The sequence below is a fragment of the Hyperoodon ampullatus genome, assembly GCF_949752795.1.
Source record: "Hyperoodon ampullatus genome assembly, chromosome: 12".
Classification (NCBI taxonomy): domain Eukaryota; kingdom Metazoa; phylum Chordata; class Mammalia; order Artiodactyla; family Ziphiidae; genus Hyperoodon; species Hyperoodon ampullatus.
In genome coordinates, this window is record NC_136925.1 from 29,178,165 (window position 1) to 29,200,845 (window position 22,681).

Here is a 22,681-nt window from a genome sequence, read left to right on the forward strand (position 1 = left end):
AATAATATGTAGTAAAAATAGTAAATAATAAATAACAGTAATATTCAGGGGTTGAGTCATCCTTTAACTCATTTTAACTCACCTTTAAAATGGTGTTCATTTCACTAAACATTGTAGAATGGAGCAGATTATAATTAGGTAGTTTCTGAGGAAAGCTAATTTAGTGCGTTGATCTCCAAACAATAAGGGAATTTATCTTAAGATTTTTAATTGTCATGTTTGGAATGTCTGAAAAATATCAAGGTAAAAGTGTTCTTTAATTTTGGATTATTTTAACTTTTAGGATTCTTATTCTACATTCACCTAGTTATTGGGAGCATTTAAAAATATTAGACTTTCCGAAAGATTAAGGTTTTTTTTTACCTCTCTGTAGTAATAAATATTCTTATGCCATCTTAATGCTCAAGTGTCCATCTCTGTTAGTGTTTATGTTAGGCAATAGAGCCTGGAATTTATAACCTAATTTCTGAAAGGAATCTGTAGCAGTGGTAGGTTGCTAAGAAAGTCTCTTAGCTAATGAAACAACATGCCTTGAATTATTCTGATCCTTTTTACTGCCAGTTGTAATGGATCAGTTGAAAATGATGCTCATTTTTAGATTTGTCAAAACTTAAATTAGAAATAAATGAAAGTATAGGTATACTATTTTCAGTAATTAAGAAAGAAAGCAAGAAATAAGTATAAATGTGTGAAAAATGTTTGAAACAATCTGTTCGGTAACAGTGGAATTCTCAGCAAATTATGATATATCTATGTGAATTACTACAGTATGAGGGTTTGGATACAATGTAACAAATACTATATATTAGTTAGATTGGAAATCATAGGTCTCTCTTTTATACAAATCAGAGAAATAGGCACAGCTTTACACATTCCTTTCATAAGTGTTTTTACACTGTATTGCTTTTCAAAATGAAACTTAGAGCCTGTTTAAGATTATCCAAATTGGAATTAATTTTGCTGCTTGGGTGTGTTAGAAAATGGGAGCTAGACCCTCTAATGAGAGTTGTAAAGCATAGTCATGGAGCACGTTCCAGACTTTTCAAATAATTTACTTCTCTGTTTAGAGTTACAACCATGATTGAAAACAAAGGCAGGGAGGGGTACGGACTGTGAGATTGAATGAATATCTAGCCAAGGAGTGATTTCAAGCCTGACAACTTCATCCAATTACATATTTCCAATTATGCTAATCCTAAAGCTCCTGAAAAATCTGTTTTCCATTTCCTTATAATTTTCATCCTTTCTATATGTTATTTTTCTATTTATTTTTCAGAAATTCACTCCTTGAATAGAAAATGGTCTTTCTGTAGATGCCCAAGACATAGTTGATTTTAACTTCACTAAAGGACAAGTCAACTAATATTTGTGGTTTAGCCTCTGCAACTTTATTTTGTCAGTTTTTTAAAATTGAAATATAGTTAGTTGATTTATAATATTGTGATAGTTTCAGGTATACAGCAAAGTGATTCAATGTTTTATATATATATATATATATATAGAGAGAGAGAGAGAGAGAGAGAGATAGATAGATTATGTTTATATTCTTTTTCAGATTCTTTTCCATTCTAGGTTATTACAAGATATTGAATATAAGTTCCCTGTGCTCTACAGTAAATCCTTGTTTATGTATTTTATATAGATCAATAGTAGTGTGTATCTGTTAATCACATACTAATTTATCCCTCCTCCCTTTCCCTTTGGTAATCATAGTTTGTTTTCTATGTCTGTGAATCTGTTTTGTAAATAAGTTCATTTGTATTATTTTTTTAGATTCCACATATAAGTGATATCATAGAATATTTGTCTTCCTCTGTCTGACTTACTTCACTTAGTATGATAATCTCTAGGTCCATCCATGTTGCTGCAAATGGCAACATTTCATTCTTTTTTATGGCTGAGAAATATTCCATTGTATATGTATACCGCATCTTCTTTATCCATTCCTCTGTTGATGGACACTTAGGTTGCTTTCATGTCTTGGCTACTGTAAATAATGCTGTTATGAACATTGGTGAGCATGTATCTTTTCGAATTAGAGTTTTTCTCTTTTCTGGATATATGCCCAGGAGTGGGATTGCTGGATCAAATGGTAGCTCTATTTTTAGTTTTTTAAGGAACCTCCATGCAGTTTTCTATAGCGGCTGCGCCAATTTACATTCCCATCAACAGTATAGAAGGGTTCCCTTTTCTCCACATCCTCTCCAGCATTTATTATTTGTAGACTTTTTGATGATGGCTGTTCTATCCAGTGTGAGGTGATAGATACCTCATTGTAGTTTTGATTTGCATTTCTCTAATAATTAGCAATGTCGAGCATCTTTTCATATGCCTGTTGGCCATCTGTATGTCTTCTTTGGAGAAAGGTCTATTAAGGTCTTCTTCCCATTTTTTGATTAGGTTGTTTGTTTTTTTGATATTGAGCTGCATGAGCTGTTTGTGTATTTTGGAAATTAAGCCCTTGTTGGTCACATTGTTTGCAAATATTTTCTCCCAGTCTGCAGGTTGTCTTTTTGTTTTATTTATGGTTTCCTTTGCTGTGCAAAAGCTTGTTTGATTAGGTCCCATTTGTTTATTTTTGTTTTTATTTCTACAGTAACTGCTGTGGGGAAAGCTGGACAGCCACATGTAAATCAATGAAGTTAGAACACTCTCTCACACCATACAAAAAAATAAACCTAAAATGGCTTAAAGACTTAACTATAAGACATGGCACAGTAAAACTCCTAGAAGAGAACATAGGCAAAACATTCTCTGACATAAATCGTAGCAGTATTTTATCAAATCTTAATTTTTCCTTTTGGCTGTCTGATGTTTTAATTTTTACTGTAACTCTTACTTTAGCTATTTTTGGTTCTCAAATACATTTTGACTTCTTAGTCCCTGAAGTTCCAGTAAGGTGAAAAAACTTTAAAATTTAGAAGCATTCCAAACCATTGCCTATTATAAGAGCTTTCAGTCAGATTGTTATATCTTGATGATAAAACTCTCCAGGGTGCCTCTTTAGCATTCTAAAGCATTAGCATCATTAAGGCCCAGAGTGTGCTTTTTTGCATTTAGCTTACTGTGCTTCTCTTTCTTGTTTTTTTAATTCAGCTGGAATGCTTGCCAACTCCTCTGCAAACTTCTAAGGCTGAGACCCTGAGGAACCCAGCTGGAGAATGCCGTCTGAACGCTTCCTCAGGTTGGTCCTGTAGGATACGTCTTTGCTTGTATAGCGAGACATGTGTGACTTGAAATCCTCACACCGCACATTCTAGGACCAAGCACAGGGAGGGGGCTCAATGTGTATTTGAAGAATTAAGCAAACCAGTCTGAGAGTGTGTGTGAGTTTAGTATGGTAGCACAAGGGCTAACCACTGAGATATAATTACTGGCCAAACCTAGATATGTTAAGGATTCTTTGATACTACTTTTTATCTTTTTCTTATTTAGGATGCTAACCTCCCTCAAACAAAAGGTAGACTTCTCTGAAGGTATATGATTTAAAAAAATAATCAGAAAACTATACATATATATGATTATTGTCCCCTTTAAAGCAATCACTTTAGGGTGTATAATATGTATTCTTTTTTTTTTTTTTTTTTTGCGGTACGCGGCCTCTCACTGTTGTGGCCTCTCCCGTTGGGGAGCACGGGCTCCGGAAGCGCAGGCTCAGCGGCCATAGCTCACGGGCCCAGCTGCTCCACGGCATGTGGGATCTTCCCGGACTGGGGCACGAACCCGTGTCCCCTGCATCGGCAGGTGGACTCTCAACCACTGCGCCACCAGGGAAGCCCTATAATATGTATTCTTAAAATATTCATAAGATTTTACTTTAGTACTTATTTAACAGATATTTATTTGTGCAGAGGATCCAGCAGTGAATAAAACAAATAAGGTTCCTGCTCTCATGAAATATATATTCTATGGGGGAAACAGATATTAAACAAATCACACCAGTAGCAACACAAATATAACTGTGAAAGTGCTTTGAAAGATTGATAGAATGAGGTAGTACCTTCCTGAAGAAGTGCTCTATGACCTGAGATTTGAAGGGTGGGAAAGACATGGGGAAATGCCCTCAGGCAGGAAGGAGCCTGGCACATTCCCAGAACTGAGGGGGCCAGTCAATAAGAAAATGCAGGGAATTCCTTTGAATATTCTCAGTGGAGGCAAGTCTTCATCATCCTCCGTGGAACCCGTCAAAAGGATCTTCAAAGCAAAGAATAAGAGAGGTGATAAGCCTGGGAAACGCCTTCTTTTTAAATACTAAGAATTGAGTATGTCTATGAAATAATGAGACCAGCTTTCTTCCATGACTCTGAAGCTATTAGAGATGACTAGTTCCAAAAATGTGTTCAGAAATGGAGGCATTGCTACTGCCAGTATAGTGCCTCTGTGCTCCCCAAGTGAGTGTTGCTGTAGATGGGTGACTCTCAGTGGGGGATATTTTGCCCTCAGGGTACATTGTGTAATATCTGGCATCATTTTTGATTGTCACCAGGATAGGGGGTGCTATTGGCATCTAGTGGGTAGAGGCCAGGGATCCTGCTAAACATCTTAACAAAGTACAGGATAATGCCCATAGCAAAAAATGTCAGAATGTCAGTTTAACTGAGGTCAGGAAATCCTGCTCTGGATCTGGCATCCAGCCAGCATAGCACATAGAGACCATGGTATCTGTCTGCCACCAACTAAGCCAAGTGATTTATTTCTGGCTAATAGGATCCATGTGCATTCTTCTCCAAATGATTTTTTACTTTAGATCTGCCATCTCTGCTTTCACTGATCAACTCTGATTCCACTGCCATCTGTCCTCCAGAGCACCATCGTCTCTGCTGGGACACAGACACCTCCTTGCGCACTTTTCAAACTTCCCCTGTGCCACGTGGAACTGTTGGACCAGCAACATACATGTGCTGTGCTGGGTCATCTTCCTCACCCTGAAAAACTCCAAGCACCTCCTGCTTTCACTGAGACCTGTCTTCTTCTGAGGCACCACTTCTTTGTAGCCTTCTCAAGTGGTGGCCTTATTTCCTCAAATCTCATGTATTTTAGGGATGGGTAGAGAGATGGTTGTCACCCTGGGACATAGTTTTGCTTCTAGGTCATTACTCCTCATACCGGTTGTTTGAGAAGATGTCGACAACAAAACGACAACAAAGACGGGCTCTTCTGAAGGTGATGCTCTGCAGCTCTCTCCATCCCTTCTTCCTCTCCACTGTTCGCAGGGCCATCTCCCCGCATTCACTGAGCATTTGGCATCTGGCTGACAGTCTTCCTTCTCACCACAGACCCTTTACAACTTCCCAGTGGCCTCAGTGTTTGCCTGGAGGATCTGCCCGACTTTGTGGCCTTGGATCTTCAACCTGCTTATGACCTTCCTCACTGAACCACCTACTCTCATGGTCACGCCGTGGATCATGCATCCCCAGTATTTGCTCTATTTCTGAAACTACTGCATCAGCCGCTTTATTCTTAGCAGGACCTCCTCTCCTTCTAGCTTCCTGATTTACCTACCTCCACAGTGGTTGTACTTTGACCTCATGGCAATGTCTCATTACTGGCCCGGCCATTTTCTTTCTTTTCTTTTCTTTTTATTAAATTTTTTTGGAGTATAGTTGATTTAAAATATTGTGTTAGTTTCAGGTGTACAGCAAAGTGATTCAGTTATACATATATATATATGTATATTCATTCTTTTTCAGATTCTTTTCCCACAAAGGTTATTACAGAGTATTGAGTAGAGTTCACCGTGCTGTACAGTAGGGTCTTATTGTTTATTTTTTAAATTAATTTTTATTGGAGTGTAGTTGCTTTATAATTGGGAGGTTGAGATTGATATATATACACTATTGATACTATGTATAAAATAAATAACTAATGAGAACCTACTGTATAGCACAGGGAACTCTACTCAGTGCTCTGTGGTGACCTAAATGGGAAGAAAATCCAAAAAAGGAGGGATATATGTATACATATAGCTGATTCACTTTGCTGTATGGTAGAAACTAGCACAACATTGTAAAGCAACTGGCCCAGCCACTTTCTACCAATCCGTCAACACTTTCCTTGCCTCATTTCCGTTCTTAGCCAGTTTAGAATCTATCACTCTTTTAAATCCTTAATTTCCCTTGCTCTCTGCATTTTTGATCCATTTACCTGACAAAATCCCAACCCAGGTGAACCCATGTGTTTCCATGCCTTCATTGTCCAGTGGAGATTGGTTCCACTGAATCTTTAGATTCAGCACGCCAAAAAATGCCCAAAGTTTTAATATTCGCTTTCTCCTGCTACTCAAAAGGCAGTCCTTTCCCACAGCTGAGTCCAGCCCCGCTTCTATGTTTTGAATCCTATCTTTCTTCTCAGCAGCCTTTGACTATTGGTTGTCTCTCAGCTGTGTTCTGGAGACACAGCTGTGCTTCCTTTATTCTCTCTATCCACATGAGTTTTACACCTCTAGCCAAGACCTCTTTCTGAGCTCCAGATCCTGTACCACGCCAGCGCTTGTCCTCAGGGTCCCAGCCCTGAACATTCTGTGGACTGTGTGTTAGGTCCATGCCCCCCACTGCCACAGGATCAGCATTTGCTGTTCCTCTACCTGGAAAACTCTGCTGTCCCCATTTTGCCATGGTAACTTGTTCTCATCCTTCAGCCTGCAGCTCCAGCATTACTTCTTCAGGGAGGCCAGATTATTTTATTAAAGTGTAACTACCTCGCTAAACTGAGGGTTCTGTGAGGGCTGCTACAGAGTTTGGTTTGTTTACCATTTTATCTCCAGTGTCTGGTCCAATACCTGGCACAGGATGAATAAATGTTTGAGTGAATGAAGGAATGAAGGAATGCAACAAGACTATCCATTTATATTTAAGTTCCTTTCCTTAAGTATCCATTTGTAATTAACTTGCATAGTCTTCATTATTCTTGGTCATTCGCTAAGCATATCGTATTTCCTTTGCTTATTATTTTGACCATTGTTATTAATTGCTAGAATTAATTTTAAGGTATTTACAAATTACAAAGTATTCTATAAAAAATAAAATTAAGTTCCATGTTGGTTTTTTTTTCACAGCCTATATGCTTAAATAAATAAGATTGTTTCAATATTGATGTATTTAATTTGTATTAAAATATTTTGACTGTGGAATTGAAGTGATTAGGGCACAGTTTATCAATAGACTGAACTGAGATAATCAGGCATAATCCTAGTACTATCAGGTTTTTTGCCCAGTCCTTTTCTTTTTTGTGTAAAGTAATCTATTTAAGCAATGAGGATCTCTATGCTACTTGACTGTGTTTGATATATAAGTATATAATACCTTATTGGTGACCTTACTTGAAAACTACCTGAATATATTTTGTATATCTAAATACTAAGTAAACATTGATATAGAAATTGACTTGAATTTTTAAATTTGAGATACAGATGTTTAAAAACCAGACAGCTGTTTTGGAATTCATGTCTTGCAAACTGACAGAACTCAGTCAAAATTTATGCTATAAAAAATGAGAATCTGAGAGATTTCTGTGATCAAAAATCTTCACTATGAACTTGAAATAGTGATTTACACTAACACAGTGCTTCACTGTGAGTGAGCTGTACCATGTTATGAACATCGTGCTCTGCATTTGACTTTTTAGTTCTTCCATCAATTCCAGAATGAAAGTTAAAGATTTGAAGTCATAAATAGTCCTGTCCTTGAGACCTCATTTATTTATCTCCCTGTTACTGGATGCTGACATTTGACCAATCAGATGGTTGCTCCGTGGCATCACTAAAAAGCAATTTCTTGCTCAAGGAGTCCGGGACTTCCCATGTTGTACCTGGAAGAAGCTGGGTCCTGTGAGATTCAGGAACAGCCAGGCTCATTGGCAACCTGATGGGGTACCTGAAGCCCTTCTAGAGTTCAGGTGGAAAGAAATGAGGGACACCTCCCCAGGGAACTTTTAGACTGTCCCGTAGAACCATAGTGCGAAGTATATATATAATTTAAACTTTTCAAGTAGACACAGTTTTTAAAAAGTAAAAAGAAACAGGTAAAATGAATTTTAACAATATATTCTATTTAACCCAGTATACCCCAAATATTATCATTTCAACATGTAATCAATATAGAAATATTAATGAGATATTTTTACATTCTTTTATTTCACACTATGTCTTTGACATCCAGCGTACATTTTCCACTTACAGCACATTTCAATTTGGACTACACACATTTTAAGTTCACAATAGCCACATGTAGCTAGTGGCTATTATACTGGACAGTGCAGTTCTAAAGAATTCCACAGAGGAAAGGGTATTGGGGTTGCCTTGAGGAAGCCAGGTCACCCTCTTGCACCCACTTGTGAATTTTGAGGTGGCAATATTGCTTCCATGGAAGACCTTTCCCAATATTCGGATGACACACAAATCTGTATACCCTTGGGATATGTGACTCCTGTTTTACGGAGTTTTTTGTTTGTTTGTTTTCTTGGTAATTTCAGAAGTTTTAGGAATATACTTTTCCTTTCTTCTTCGTTTCCCAAATAATGGAGAGACATTGCTCTAAGGTGGGAGGTTTAGATTGCTAAGTTGTATAATTTTGATGCCAAGGGAGCCATACGTAAGGATGTGTCTGCTTCCCATTCTAATTTAGACATGGTTCATGATAGTCTTTGAATCACCTCGACCCTGGTTTATAATTATTGGCTTTATCACATGGGCCTATGGCTTTTCAGCTGTGTTCTGTGACCACTTGTGCCTTAACACTTACACGGTTGAAGTCTTTTGCAGATTTACACCTGAGAGTTGAGTGGGAAGTTTCAGAATACAATAATGACCTGTTGATTAATAAGCCTTTATTCCTTGCCAAATGTTGGAGTATTTGTTTCTGCTTTTAAGGAGTCCTAACATTGGTTCCAAAATATTTGGAATCTTGTGCCAAGTGTTGCCTTAAATATTTAGCATGCTGTTTTCTTTAAGCTTGAATATTTCAAGCCCAACTGAATGATCCTGTGAAATTGTGCAGCATCACAATTGTTTCAGAGCTGAGCCCTTTATTCTTTGCCAAATTTCAGTTTACAGCTGCTCTTTCCCTGGCAAGATTTATTCACTGTCTATAGATATCTGAAATGCAAATACTGATTCAGTCTTAATAATAAGGACATGAATTGTGGCTCTATATTTGGAAAATGAGTAAGGAAACATTATAAGCAATTATTTTAATGTATTCTTCTGTTCCACTACAAATGAAATTTCAAAATACATTTATGTAGCATTTAAGGTGATATTAAAAGGGAGAAAAGTTATGAGAGTTTTAAATAAAGGTATCAGTAAAATCTGTTTTCTCTCCCCAAACTTATCTTAGTCAGTGCAATGATAAATGTTTTTGAAGCATGATTTCAAACATTTCCTATCATTATCTCATGTTATATTAATGTATATTATTTTTCAAAGGTAACTTTGATTTTGAGATTAACTATGCACAATCTAAATATAAAATTAATATGGACTTTCTGATTTTTTTCCCCCCAGCATAGATTTTTGAGATCTTCTTTACAGATTATCAGTTTTTGGTTTTGTTTCAGGTTTTGTTTGTTTCTTTTATTTATTTTTTATGTTTAAAATTTTTTTGGCCACGCGGCATGTGGGATCTTAGTTCCCTGACCAGGGATCAAATCCGTGCCCCCTGCATTGGAAGTGTAGAGTCTTAACCGCTGGGCTGCCAGGGAAGTCTCTGTTTCTTTTATACCTTAAGCAGGAGGACAAATTACATTATTATGTTCATGGTAATAGGTTCTCAAAATGCCTAATCTTGCATCATCGGGTTTCTTATCTGTGAAATGGAGATATTAGTGCCTGTCTCATAATGTTGTTATGAAGATTAAATGAATTGATAATTGTATATCACTAAGACTAATTCATGGAACATAGTAAGGGCTTTGTGTTTGTAAAATATATAAAAATGTCATCCTTTTAGGAAGGATTTTCAAAGACTATCCTAAAGCTTACTTAGCTGAGATAATATTTCTATTACTATTCTATTCCCTCATTTCTTTGAGCTATGCTAATTAATCTCCGTTCTAGCCTTTGCCTAGCAATTTGTGTAAGTGTTATTTATGCTTCTGAGTGTGGTTTTCAATTACTGACTTTAAAAGTCTGCCTGTAGCTAGAGCCGCTAGATGAATATTCGATGACAGTAACCATTTCAAAACTCACTGCTGCATTTCAACTGAAAATAATCCTCCCACCTTCCCACGAGAACTTACTATATCATCATCTCCTGTCAAATTTATTTTTTCTTTCAATAGTTCTGACATTTTTGAGGCTCCCCAGTCAAAAGTGTCCGATAAAGCTTACTGGCTGCACTCTGGCATTTCCCAGGAAGCCTTTGGTTTACTTTAAGGTGATTTATGCTGAACCGTAATTTACCAGCCAACTGGCGGCACAACCATGCAGGCTCGGCTGGTGGCGACGCCCTGGCTCTCCTGAGAGGCTCTTTCACATTCAGAGGATGTCGAGTTATCAGGATGGGAGAGACAGTGCTCGTTCATCCTTATGGCAACTTTACTCGGTTTCAAGAAGAGTCGCAGGCCAGAAATAGAGCTTGATGGCCCTTGCTCTCATTCTGGGAGTAACTTAGGACTGGTGCAGCTCACTCATCTTAGTCCAGTGTCGGTTCTGAGATTCTAGAGTGCCGTGGAGATTTTCATGTACCTAAGCTGGAATTGTTCATAACTAGCCACAAATTCCGTTTGCGTTTGTTTATAGCATCACTTCTACATTATTAAAGGAAGATCTGGGGTTTCACCCAGGAGTTTTGAAAGGATATGGGATGAATATTTTAGGTTGGGGTAGGGAGTGAAGGGATAAGTTTCACAATGGGTAAGTTTAGTAATTTCACAAAATAGAGCAGAAAATAGACTGCATAGTCATTCATAAGTCTAATATGAAGATCACACAAGATGTTGCAGGCTAATAAGATAGATATATTTTACTTTCAGCCTTAAATTTTTTCTTTATGATGGCATTTCTTTTGATGTTCTCCGGGTGGTGCATAATTTCCTAAGTTTAATAATAAGCCACTATGGTTTAATTAATGGCCTTTTACATGAAATGGTCACTGGTAGCCTTTTTTTCCCCTAACATTTGCTCAGTTTCATTTTATTTATTAACGGAGTATTGTGTCTTGTGGGGAGACTGAGAAACTTCTTGTGTCTCTGGTGAGCCGTGCAGTGGGTTCTGTGCTGGAGCAGTGCATGGCAAGTTCTGAGCTTGTGCTAACCCCACACAGGTGGTACAAAGCTAGAAAAGGAATCAGAGAGCTAGAGAGGGGGTCCCAGAGTGGAAGGATTTGCACACATATATACACACATCTAGACACACATCCAGAAAAAGCTTTGCACTCAGAGATGTATACATACTGAGGGGACAGGGGCCCAGAAGCAGAGGCTCACAGGCCTACAGACATGGGCCAATACACAGACACAGATGGACACACAACAAACACAAATTCTCAAAGAGAGGGACCAGTAGGAAGGAGAAAGAGGTCCTGTTGAGGGGGAGGAAAAGAGAGAATTAGAGAAAAAGAAAGCAAGAGGACAGTGGGGACTAGGAAGGTCACACCACTATAGGCACTGGAATCCACACTCCCTGAGTTGCTCTTGAAGGAGGGAGGGAGCCTGGGGGCGGCTGGGCTGATGAGAGGAACAACATTGACTGGATTGCTCTCTTCTCTCCTCCTCGCAGTATTCAAGAAATGCTGACAGGCCAGAGGCTCTGCCACTCAGAATCTCACACTGATAGCGTCCTGGCAGCGCTGAATCAGCAGAGAAGTGACGGCATCCTCTGCGACGTCACCCTGATTGCTGAGGAACAGAAATTCCATGCTCACAAGGCAGTCCTAGCAGCCTGCAGCGACTATTTCCGGGTAAGTCAAGGTGGTTTGTTTGTTTATTTGTTTCTCTTAAGATATTAATAAACAGAGGATGACAGTTTTCCTGAACTGTCACACAATCATCAGCCAATTAGATAATCGTCCCCAGAGTTGTGAATGTTGGGGTTTTTTTCTGGTCAGACTGAGATTGGGGCCCCATCGGGATCCTCCCTGGGCTGGACACCTGGATGTCCCTCCAGTGGAGAGCAGACCTCTCCTTTGGATCTGAGCTGAGGGGCATTTGACACTCTACCACCAAAAGAAAGTGTGGCATTGTAGTGCACCATAATGGGGGTGCAGGCTGAGGACAGGATGTTTCTGGATTCAGGATCAGAAGGACAATCTGTAAGACAATTTATTTCTTAAAAGGTCTCTAAATATACGTAGTGGTTCTGATTTTTTTATTTTCTATGGATGTTCTCGTCTTAGAGCTTTCCAAGTCTCTGCTCCAGGGACGGAGATGGAATTGACCTAAAGGATATTTATGGTTGACATGTGGGTGCCTGTTTAGCTGAAGACGTTGTCTTGTTAAGTAGAACTTTGGAGTTTGATTTCCAGTGGCTAATGATATGTGATGATGTGTTTGTTGTTGTTTTTTGAAGGTGAGTGTATAGTATGGTTTTAGCTAAATTTAATTTAATTTAGTATTTCCTATGATTCAGGTCATGGACAAAGGACTTTATATACATATCTCATTGAATCGTCACAGCAATCCATTTTATAAACACATGCACATGCTATAAAAATCACCATTTTACATGTAAGGAAACTGAATCTCAAAGATTAGGTAATTTGACATAACCCAGAGGTGAAGTAATAAGTCACACAGTTCCGAAGTGGCAGATCTACAATTGAAATCCATGTCTGAGTCTTAACCAGCATTCCATTCTACCCCTTATAGGGATATAAGAAAGAAAATTGTGACAATTAATAACCAAATTTTTTTGAAGTATTAATTTCTGAATATACATGATTTAATTCTTATTTAATTTTTTTCAATGTTATTTCAGTTAACTAGTGATTAGGTAAGAAATTCAAAACATAATAGTATACAATCTCTATATAAATTAGAATATAAATTTAATTGTGAATTAAAAAAACTTTTTCTTACCAAAGTCTTAAATGATACAGAAACCAAATCCAGCCTGGGGCAATTTTTTGGTTTGATTTGGAAATTTTCAATAGTCACCTTGTATTTTGATGTTTAAGAGATGATATCAGCTGTACTCAGTTGCTGACTAGCAATTAAAGAGAATTTTCAAAGATGCCAAATCGTAAAAGAAAGATTAAAAAAAGTTGTAAATGTGATGAAACCTGGTAATGTAGAAGATAAAGAAGTAATTACTTAAAATATCTATCTAAAATTAAAAGTAGGGATTTACATAATTGTAAACTGCAGAAATGAAGCGGAGTACCTGTAAAGTGACCTTCTAGTTTCATTAATATAATGTACATTTTATACACTCTCACATTGTCAGGGATTAATCTTCCAGAAAGCTTATATTATTTGGAGGGCTTTTGAAACAACATACTTTGGATTGTATATATAACATGTGCACATTATAAAATACGAGTTTTTTCTTCTTGTGGACCATAATATAGACCTCTTGGTGCTTGGCTTCTCTCCTCCTAGGTCTCTGTGGGTTGGATTTTGAATTTAATTTGGGGTTTGATTTTGTGCCTGTGTGTATATGAGAGAGGGAATGTGCAAGTGAATGCATACATGTGAGCACTGAAGAGCATTTTACTTGCTGCTGGCATTTAACGATGTTTGCAGCTATTCCAAGTTATTCACCTCTTTTACCACAATGCCTGTCATACTCTGATACGTCATGCACAGAGTGCCTCCTTTAAAATACTGATGTTATAAAGCCTGTGAAGAAAGCTTTATTATTCCCATTCTGTAGATAAGGAAACTGAAGTACAATATGTTTAAATAACTTGCCCAAGGACTGCCAGATATTAAGTAGGAGAGCTGATTTTCACACACCAGAGCACCTGTCTCCTTGAGTACTAAGTTGTGCTTTTTCCACTTAACCATGTGCCCTGCTGGATTCATATGCAGTCCCTTCAATCTCATGACCTGCTTGTGAGGTGTATTGATTGTTCAGATGCAGAAACCAAGACAAAGTTGGAACTCTTGGCACTTATCTCTTTTCTAGGCATTGTGATAAGATTTAACCAGACATAGACTGAACCCTATGGAGCTTGTAATATAGTCATTATACTGGACGTTGTTTTTGCCATATACCCTGTATCTTTTGTTAGCTTTTGTCGTAACAAACCACCCCAAAACTTAGAAGCTGGATAGTAGTTCCTCTGGTCTGCCAGTTTCTCTGATCTATGCTGGATTCATTCTTACGTCAGTGGTTAACTGGAGAGTTGCCTGGAGACTGGATGATCTGAGTTGGCTTTGTTTACCTGTCTGGTGATTGGTAGGCTTATGGCTGGAGTTGTAGGGGACAGTGGGCATGTATTTCTCACAAACAGGCTAGCCTGGGCTTTTTCACATGACAGCTAAATTCTAAAAACAGCAAGAGGGCTATCTTCAATGCACAGATGCTTTTCAAGCTCCTGTTTGTGTCCTGTTTACTAATGTCCCATTGGTCAAGCAAGTCACGTGGCCAGGCTGAGTCAGTGTCAGTGAGGATACCAAAGGGCATGGATGCAGGCAGGGGAAGAATTTGTTGCCATTTTTGTAACCTACCACTGTCAAGAACTGTCAAACATTTGTGATTTATCCAAGTTGGAAACCAACAAGTTAGTCTATCACTGGTTCAGAGATGCTGCTAGAAGACATGAAACTCTTAAGTCACACAAAATGGGTTGGATCATTGACGATCATTGAGCTTAGGGAACCTGAATCTTTTATATGCGTAGGAAACACGTCTGTCCTTTGCTCTGGAAGAAAACATTATTATACTGGACAGTAAGCATGCCTACCCTTTGCTCTGCAAAGAAACATTCTCTCTCTGAGTAAACAGAACTGCTCTTTGCTCTGAAGGGAGATATCACTCTGTCATCGAAGGCTATTTGCTATAGAAACATCCCTGAAATGAGATTTCAGAACAAGGACAGTCAGTGCCTCACTCATAATACATGCAGAAGTGCAAGAGACCCATGCCTTAAGCTAGAATTATGTCTGTCTTCCTTGTATCTTACACTCTACCACACTGAAACATCTAGAAACAGTATCCTGTCTGAGTAATTTCAGTATCTCTCACAACACTTATAATGTTGCCTCAGGCTTAGTAAGTATTCAATAAATATTTATTAAGTGAATGAAGAAATGTTTTCCAATTCTCAGAGAATTCCATGTGTATTTCAATTTTTAACATCCTGCATATAAAATATGCAAATTATTCATGGATTTTTCTTTCTAGTGTGATCTGTTCAAATTAATTAGGTAGTCTGACCTAAATAGATTTTTTAAAGATGTTGAGGGTAGGAGTTTTTATTAATTAATTTATTTATTTTTGCTGTGTTGAGTCTTCGTTTCTGTGCGAGGACTTTCTCTAGTTGTGGCAAGCGGGGCCACTCTTCATCGCGGTGCGCGGGCCTCTCACTATGGTGGCCTCTCTTGTTGCGGAGCACAGGCTCCAGACGTGCAGGCTCAGTAGTTGTGGCTCACGAGCCTCGTTGCTCCACGGCATGTGGGATCCTCCCAGACCAGGGCTCGAACCCATGTCCCCTGCATTGGCAGGCAGATTCTCAACCACTGCGCCACCAGGGAAGCCCTAAATAGATTTTTGTACTCTATTCTGATATCTGGCAGATTATTTTGAAGCTAAAATAATCGTGGATGGCAAGAGTGAGGAGAAGGCCCAAGTTTTGGTGTAAACTGTTCCTTTACATTGATCTCAGAGATGGTATCAGCTTTTCTTGCTTAAAATATGAATAATGAACAGTTGAGCACAAAGTACTGTGGATTCCTGTGATCATCACCATTTTAAATGAAAGGGTTAAAACACATTCTTCAGCCAAATAATAATGATTAAAAAAAAATAAATTTAGGCTTAATATCAGCACAACATGGCGTTAGTCAAAAGCTATAACTGTGTTAGACCAGGGGCTTCTTTTATAAGAGTAAAGCAGTGGTGGAAGGAAGAAAGGGAAGAGCTAAGCATCAGGTCTGAGTTTGAATACAGCGGGAGGGACCATATCTCCCTGTTTGCCATTGTTTCCCACAGTCCCTGACAAATAGTGGATGCTATTCTAATTAATATCTGTTGGGTTATTCACCCTCTTCACTATTTATTCTTTGAGCATAGGCAAGTCATTTGACTTCTGTAAACCTATGTTTTTTCATCTGTAAATTGGTGATCATAGAGCATAACTCTCAGAGTAGGTAGATTCAGAGATTAGAATGAGATAAGGTACATAATACACTAAGTGCTATATCTGATACACATCACACCTTCAGTAAACATTATCTGTTTCTCTCCTTGGGCTGACTTGGGATCCCTGGTCATGCTCTGTCTGGCCCTTTGTGGGAAAAGAAGACTGCTCATCTTTAGGCTCACCTGGTTGCAGACTCCCTCACCTTTTGATAGGTCAGAATAACATTTTGGATTCATCCTTTCCCATCTTGTTATCTTCTGAATCTGACACCTCTTTCCTTCTTGCTTAGAACATTCTAGTAGCCACTTAACTTTCTCCTCCTCTGGTTGTCCCTTGACAAACCGTCGTGCAGATGACTGGTGAACTTTCACCCCCCTGCTCAGGTCCCCCAGAGCTCCTCAAGGCCTTTCTGCGAGACCCCCAGAGTGTGCCTTCATGCTGTGTCATTATCATTCATCCTCATCTGTGTTCCCCCATATGTTCATTTGATCTTGCAGCCATACCTGTTCTGCAAACACTCTCTTCCACCTGAGGGCCTTTCCACCTCTCAGCCTTGCTAATGACCATTCCTTCTACCTTAACCTCCTACTCACCTCTTTGTCTACCTTGTCCATCTTCCAAGGTTTATCCCAGCCAACAAGTGTGAAGTCCTCCACAAGCCTTATGCTGTCCACCCTCTGCCACCTCTCTAAATTCATATGCCTGAAGCATTATAACTGTAGCTTGTCTCACTCACGGAATTAAAGATCAACAAAATGAAAGGGCAACCTACAGAATAGGAGAAGATATTTGCAAACCATATATCTGATAATGAATTAATATCCAAAATATGTAAGGAGCTCATAAAACTTAATAGCAAAAACCCAAATACTGTGATTAAAAAATAGGCAAAGGATATTAACAGACATTTTTCCAAAGAAGATATACAACTGGCCAACAGGCATATGGGCATGAACAGGTACATGCTCAGCATTACCACCAGGGAAAACCACAATGAGAAATCACCTCACACCTACTAGGATGGCTATTACCAAGACAAGAGATAAAAAATGTTGGTGAGGATGCAGAGAAAAGGGAACCCTTATACACTGTTGGTGGGAATGTGAATTGGTGCAGCCACTATGGAAAACATATGGTTCCTCAAAAAATTAAAAATAGAACTACCATATGATCCGGCAATCCCATATCTGGGCATATAAAAAAGGAAATGGAATCAGGATCTTAAAGAGACATCTGCACTCCCATGCTCTTGCAGCAGTATTCATAATAGCTGAGATATGGGAACAACCCAAGTGTCTGTCCATGGATGAATGGATAAAGAATATGTGGGGGGTGTCTGTGTGTGTAATGGAATATGATTTACCAATGAGAAAGAAGGAAATCCTGCCATCTGCAACAACATGGATGAACCATGAGAACATTATGCTAAGTGAAATAAGTCAGACAGAGAAAGACAAATATTGTATGATCTTACTTACAGAAACAGAGAATAGAATGGTGGTTGCCAGGGGCTGGAGAGTAGTTGAAATGGGGAGATGTTGGCAAAGGGCATAAATTTCCAGTTATAAGATGAGAAAGTTCTAGGGAATCTAATGTGCAGCAGGGTGACTGTAGTAAATAATACTGTATTGTAGACTTGAAAGTTTCTAAAAGAGTAGCTCTTAGGAGTTCTTAGTACATACAAGAAAAGATAACTGTGTAAAGTGACGGATGTGTAACTAACCTTACTGTGGTAATCATTTCACAATATATATGTGTATCAAGTCATCACCTTGTATACCTTAAACTTACACAGTGTGTTGTGTCAATTATATCTCAATAAAGCTGGAAACTTTTTTAAAAAGGAATTGAAGATTGACACTGATGAAATGAAGATTATACACTGATGTGTATAAAATTGATGACTAATAAGAAACTTCTGTATAAAAAAAAAAAAGGAATTGAAGATGTGTCATAGTCCCCTTCACCAGTGACTTCTCTGAAAGTGACTGACTAGCTGAGAACTAGTGAAGTCCATCAAAGTACTGTTGAACAGAATTGAATGAGGAAGTATTAAACCAGAGGTAGCAGGAGGAATTAGAGGCCTTATGATCTGGAGTGTATGTGAGAAATGGGATGAGTCAGCCTCTTACCCTCTTCCCTGTGGCAGCCCTGGGCAGTGGGCCACCCTGTAGCTTCTGGAGGCTGTTGTTTACCATTTGCTATCTCCAGCTTCAATCTCCATGAATGCCTGTACTTTCTGACCAAGGAAGCAGATGTCTTGACTGTCTCACGTAGCTTTGCATATGTGATGGCAAAGTGATTCAAATATGACATTTTGGAGAGTTAAATATTTGACCATCACTTTCCACTAGAGCCTGAGTGTACTCTGCCTATGTAATTTTTAGTTTTGAGAAAAGAGGATAAAGCCCATGATAATAAAAAACAGTCTGTGTTCCCTCTATTTTTATAATCATACTCTCCAGTCACTATTTGATTAAAATGTCATTAAAGGCTATTAAATGAGTATATAATATATAATTACAAATAAGTGTTTTTTTAAAATTCAGTAAACATTTGTTACTTACCTACTATTTTCTAGATGCAGAATGAATTTATAGTCTGATAGGAGATACAGACAAGTGAACAAGTAACTATAGTGTAGTGTAATTATATTAACAGTTTGGGTGGTGTCAGAGGTCTTGAACCTTGTTTTTATCTCTCTTCCTCTCTCTGGCACTCGCAGTCAATAATAACTACCACTAATTGAATGTTTACTGTGCTGCAGACACTTACTCTAAGCACTCTATGTGTATCAATTCATTTCATTTTCTAAAGAAATCTGTAAGATGGATGGTATTATTATTAAGTATCACCATCATCATCTCCATTTAAAAAATGGAGACTTGATGTTAAATAATTCACATTAGGGGCATGGAAGCAGTCAAGTAAGAGCTGATGGAGGCCTGACCTGAGGCTGGAGAGACAGGATGTGTGTGAGGAGTGGTGAGGGGGAGGGAGACTGGGTAGTAGTAGGTAGAATACACAGGACGCTGCGTGGATGGTGAGGGAGAGGAAGGACTTAAGAATGAGTGAGGGGCTTCCCTGGTGGCGCAGTGGTTGAGAATCTGCCTGCCGATGCAGGGGACACGGGTTTGAGCCCTGGTCCGGGAAGATCCCACATGCCGCGGAGCAACTAGGCCCATGAGCCACAATAACTGAGCCTGCGCGTCTGGAGCCTGTGCTCCGCAACAAGAGAGGCCGCCATAGTGAGAGGCCCGCGCACGGTGATGAAGAGTGGCTCCGCTCGCCGCAACTAGAGAAAGCCCTCGCACAGAAACGAAGACCCAACACAGCCATAAATTAAATAAATAAATAAATACATACATACATACATACATACATACATACATACATACATACATACATACTCCTACCCCCAACATCTCCTTTAAAAAAAAAAAAAAAAAAGAATGAGTGAGCTCCTGGCTGGTGGGAGCAAGCGGGTGCTCACAGTCACTGCAGACCTGAGGTGTGGATGGAGTTGGGAAAAGGGCAGCCGCAAGGCTTTTTGAAGGAATCTGTACCATCGAGGGAGCAAGTGCGGAAGGCTGAGTGTGAGGACTTTAAGTTCCCCTTGAGGGGCGGAGCCAGTACCTTTTTTTCTTTTCTGGTCCTTTGCATCCCCTGCGCTAAGTGCAGTGCCTGGCGGCCCACAGACCCTCAGTATTCATTCTCCCCTGCTGCATCTGGCTGGAACAATTCCCTGCTGTGTCACATGGGTGGGGCCTCCCCAATCTCCTCCTCAGAACACCCATTACATGTACTGTCTTTTACCCATTAGTTCATCTTATTTCTTAAGCAGTTTTCTTATAAAGACTTGAAGGTAGTAGCACTGCTGACAGTGAACATATAAGTGAGATCATTGTTGGGTTCAGGCTGTCTCTTATTTGGTGGTTTTAGAGACTCTTGGTGAACATTTCTGATGTTCAGAAATCATATTAAGACATACTGTGTTCATCACATTGAGGATATACAGCAACATACCACTGACAGTTATTTTGCTTCCAGCCGCCAAGACTGCAGCCTCCTGCCTTTTTCCCTGCCTGTTCCTGAGCCTTCATTGATTTTGTGAGCTCCCAGTATGCTTCCAATAAACTATATTTTTGCTTAAACAAATAAAATTAAGAATAAAAATAAATGTACATGAAATACTGTCAAATGCTATCTATGTAAATATTAAAGGACTTTGAAGAGTCCGTTTTTGTCTTTTGTTCAGTCACCCCTGCCACCGCTTTCTTCTGGGAACCTTCTGAGCAGTTGCTGGGCTTGATGCTGTAATGACGATTCACTCTTTTGATCCATAGGACTGTTGTCACAAGCTGATTAGTACAGTCCTCAAAAATTAAACGTTAGCTGGGAGTGATTCAAAACTAACCTCCTTTTCAGAAAAAAAAAAAGAATAAAAATAATAGTAAAATAACCCTCAAATCCTTCAGTACATATAGTAGTTATTTTTAGTTTATCTTTTTGATGGTTACTGTAAGCATAATAAATATCTACTACTGTCTTAAAAAGCAAAGCATTACTCTACAGTTATTTAAATTGGTGCCTGAATACCACTAAAATTAAATCCCATGATGTTCAATATTTTCCATAGTCAGTTTTACACTGACCTGTCCTGTGATTAATTACTTTGCTTGAGGCCAAATGAGTACTACTGAGTTCTGTGGTTATTGGGTGTTTATGCTGAAACAGCAGCCTTGTTAATTCTTGCAAATTTGCACACTGCTGTGTTCTTTCCTTTCCCCAGCTTCTGCATTTTGTGTATCAATCACAGAGGCACCAGAGTATCATTTTCATAGTGCATTTGACTTATGCATTATATGGTAAACTGATTATTGTTTTCCATCAAATGAATACTTGTTTTAACATTCAATGTTATCATATCTGTTTATAGAAGTAATTAAAAAGTAGAGCAGTGTCTGTTAGGAATTGAAAACTATGGCTAAAGGCTGAGGTTTTACCAGTATTGAAGCTATTGTCAAGAACCTGCGGGGTGGGGACAGAGCTCTTAAGGAAGTTTAAAAAGACTAACGGGCAGATTCTACTGGGCAGATTACGAAGAATACCGGAAAGTGATTCAGATATATGATGCTTTCAAAATGTACATTTTCTTTTTTGTTTGAGTTTTGATAGCAAAACCATCAAGGAAATAATTTATTTTCAGGTAGTAGTTATCTATTTTCACTACATTTGATTGAATTTTGGAATGCAGAACTCCTGGCAATAGGAAAAGGTAAAAATCCAATATTAGGACCATTTTATCCCTGTCATATTCTTTTTCTGATAATAAATTTAATTCACTGTATGCAACTATAAAATAACTAACCTTTAACATTTTTTATTTTTCATATTTTTAAACATTTCCATTTTAATTTTCTTAGGTTGTGCTTAGTATTTAATATTTAATTTTATTTAATATTTTAATACAATAACTAATAGAGCCAAATGATGCACATAATTCACCACTTTTTCAATTCCATAGATATTTACTGAGCATCTACTATATGCAGAAAAGTTTGTGCTTGATGTTGCAAGGGGTACAGAAAACATCAACACTCAGCTTCTGCACAAGAGGTGAAGGTTGAGACAGATCTTGGTAACATATGAGATTGCACATCAAGAGGGAAAAGAGAGAGCAGAAAAAAGGTCTGTGGTTAGGACCTAAAGGATGCCTTTAGTCAGGTGGCAGAAAGAGAATGAAAAGATGGCCAAGGGGACAAAAAAGGAAAAGTCAAAGATATATAAAGATAACTACCATGTACATTTTAATCAAAGTGCCGAAATTAAAGGGTTTCAAGAGATCAGCATTTTCTGCAGAAGATCAAGGAGAATGAAAAAATATTCACTGTTGTTGAAGAAGTTGGTCTCAGTAGTGTGGGAAAGGAAGCCAAAATCTAAGGGGTGATGTATAAAAATATTGATCAGTGCTACTCGAGGTCCATGGACCAATGCCAGTCTGTGAAATGCTTGTTAACTATCCATGCTAATAATCTGCTGAATGTTAATCAGCTACATCATGAAATACTGTGTTAGTTCAGCTGCCAGTTTTTCACAGGAAGCCTTTCTCAAGAAGCAAGTAGTGACTTTGTGTTCTGGCAGGGACTTTATACCTGTGTCTGATGGATAATAAGCAATTTGAAGACAGCCTACTTTGAAGAGCAATGATACAGATAATAACAGTGTAGATATATACACCATTCCATTTTTATTTTTTATCCAGCTTTATTGAGATGTTGTCATACAACATTGTATAAATTTAAAGTATATAACTGTGATGATTTGATACACCTATACATTGTGAAATGGTTGCCACAATAAGGCTAGTTAACACATCCATCACTTCACATAGTTACCTTATTGTGTGCGTGTGATAACTTATTAAGATCTACTCTCTC

At 38.4% G+C, this 22,681-nt stretch overlaps 1 protein-coding gene across 2 annotated transcripts in view; it reads left to right on the forward strand.

Moving 5' to 3' along the window:
* Positions 1-3,161: 3,161 nt before the first annotated feature.
* The window catches only part of KLHL32 (kelch like family member 32), a gene marked incomplete at both ends in the record, with an annotated part of 177,836 nt that continues 158,316 nt past the window's right edge, over positions 3,162-22,681 (forward strand). Inside the window, 2 exons of one of the 2 annotated variants that reach the window (XM_079716580.1) lie at positions 3,162-3,184; positions 11,714-11,894. In XM_079716580.1, coding sequence (XP_079572706.1) covers positions 3,162-3,184; positions 11,714-11,894 — 204 coding nt within the window. Of the gene's footprint in view, positions 3,185-11,713; positions 11,895-22,681 lie in introns of those variants that run through there. The other variant, XM_079716581.1, reaches the window with a different exon arrangement.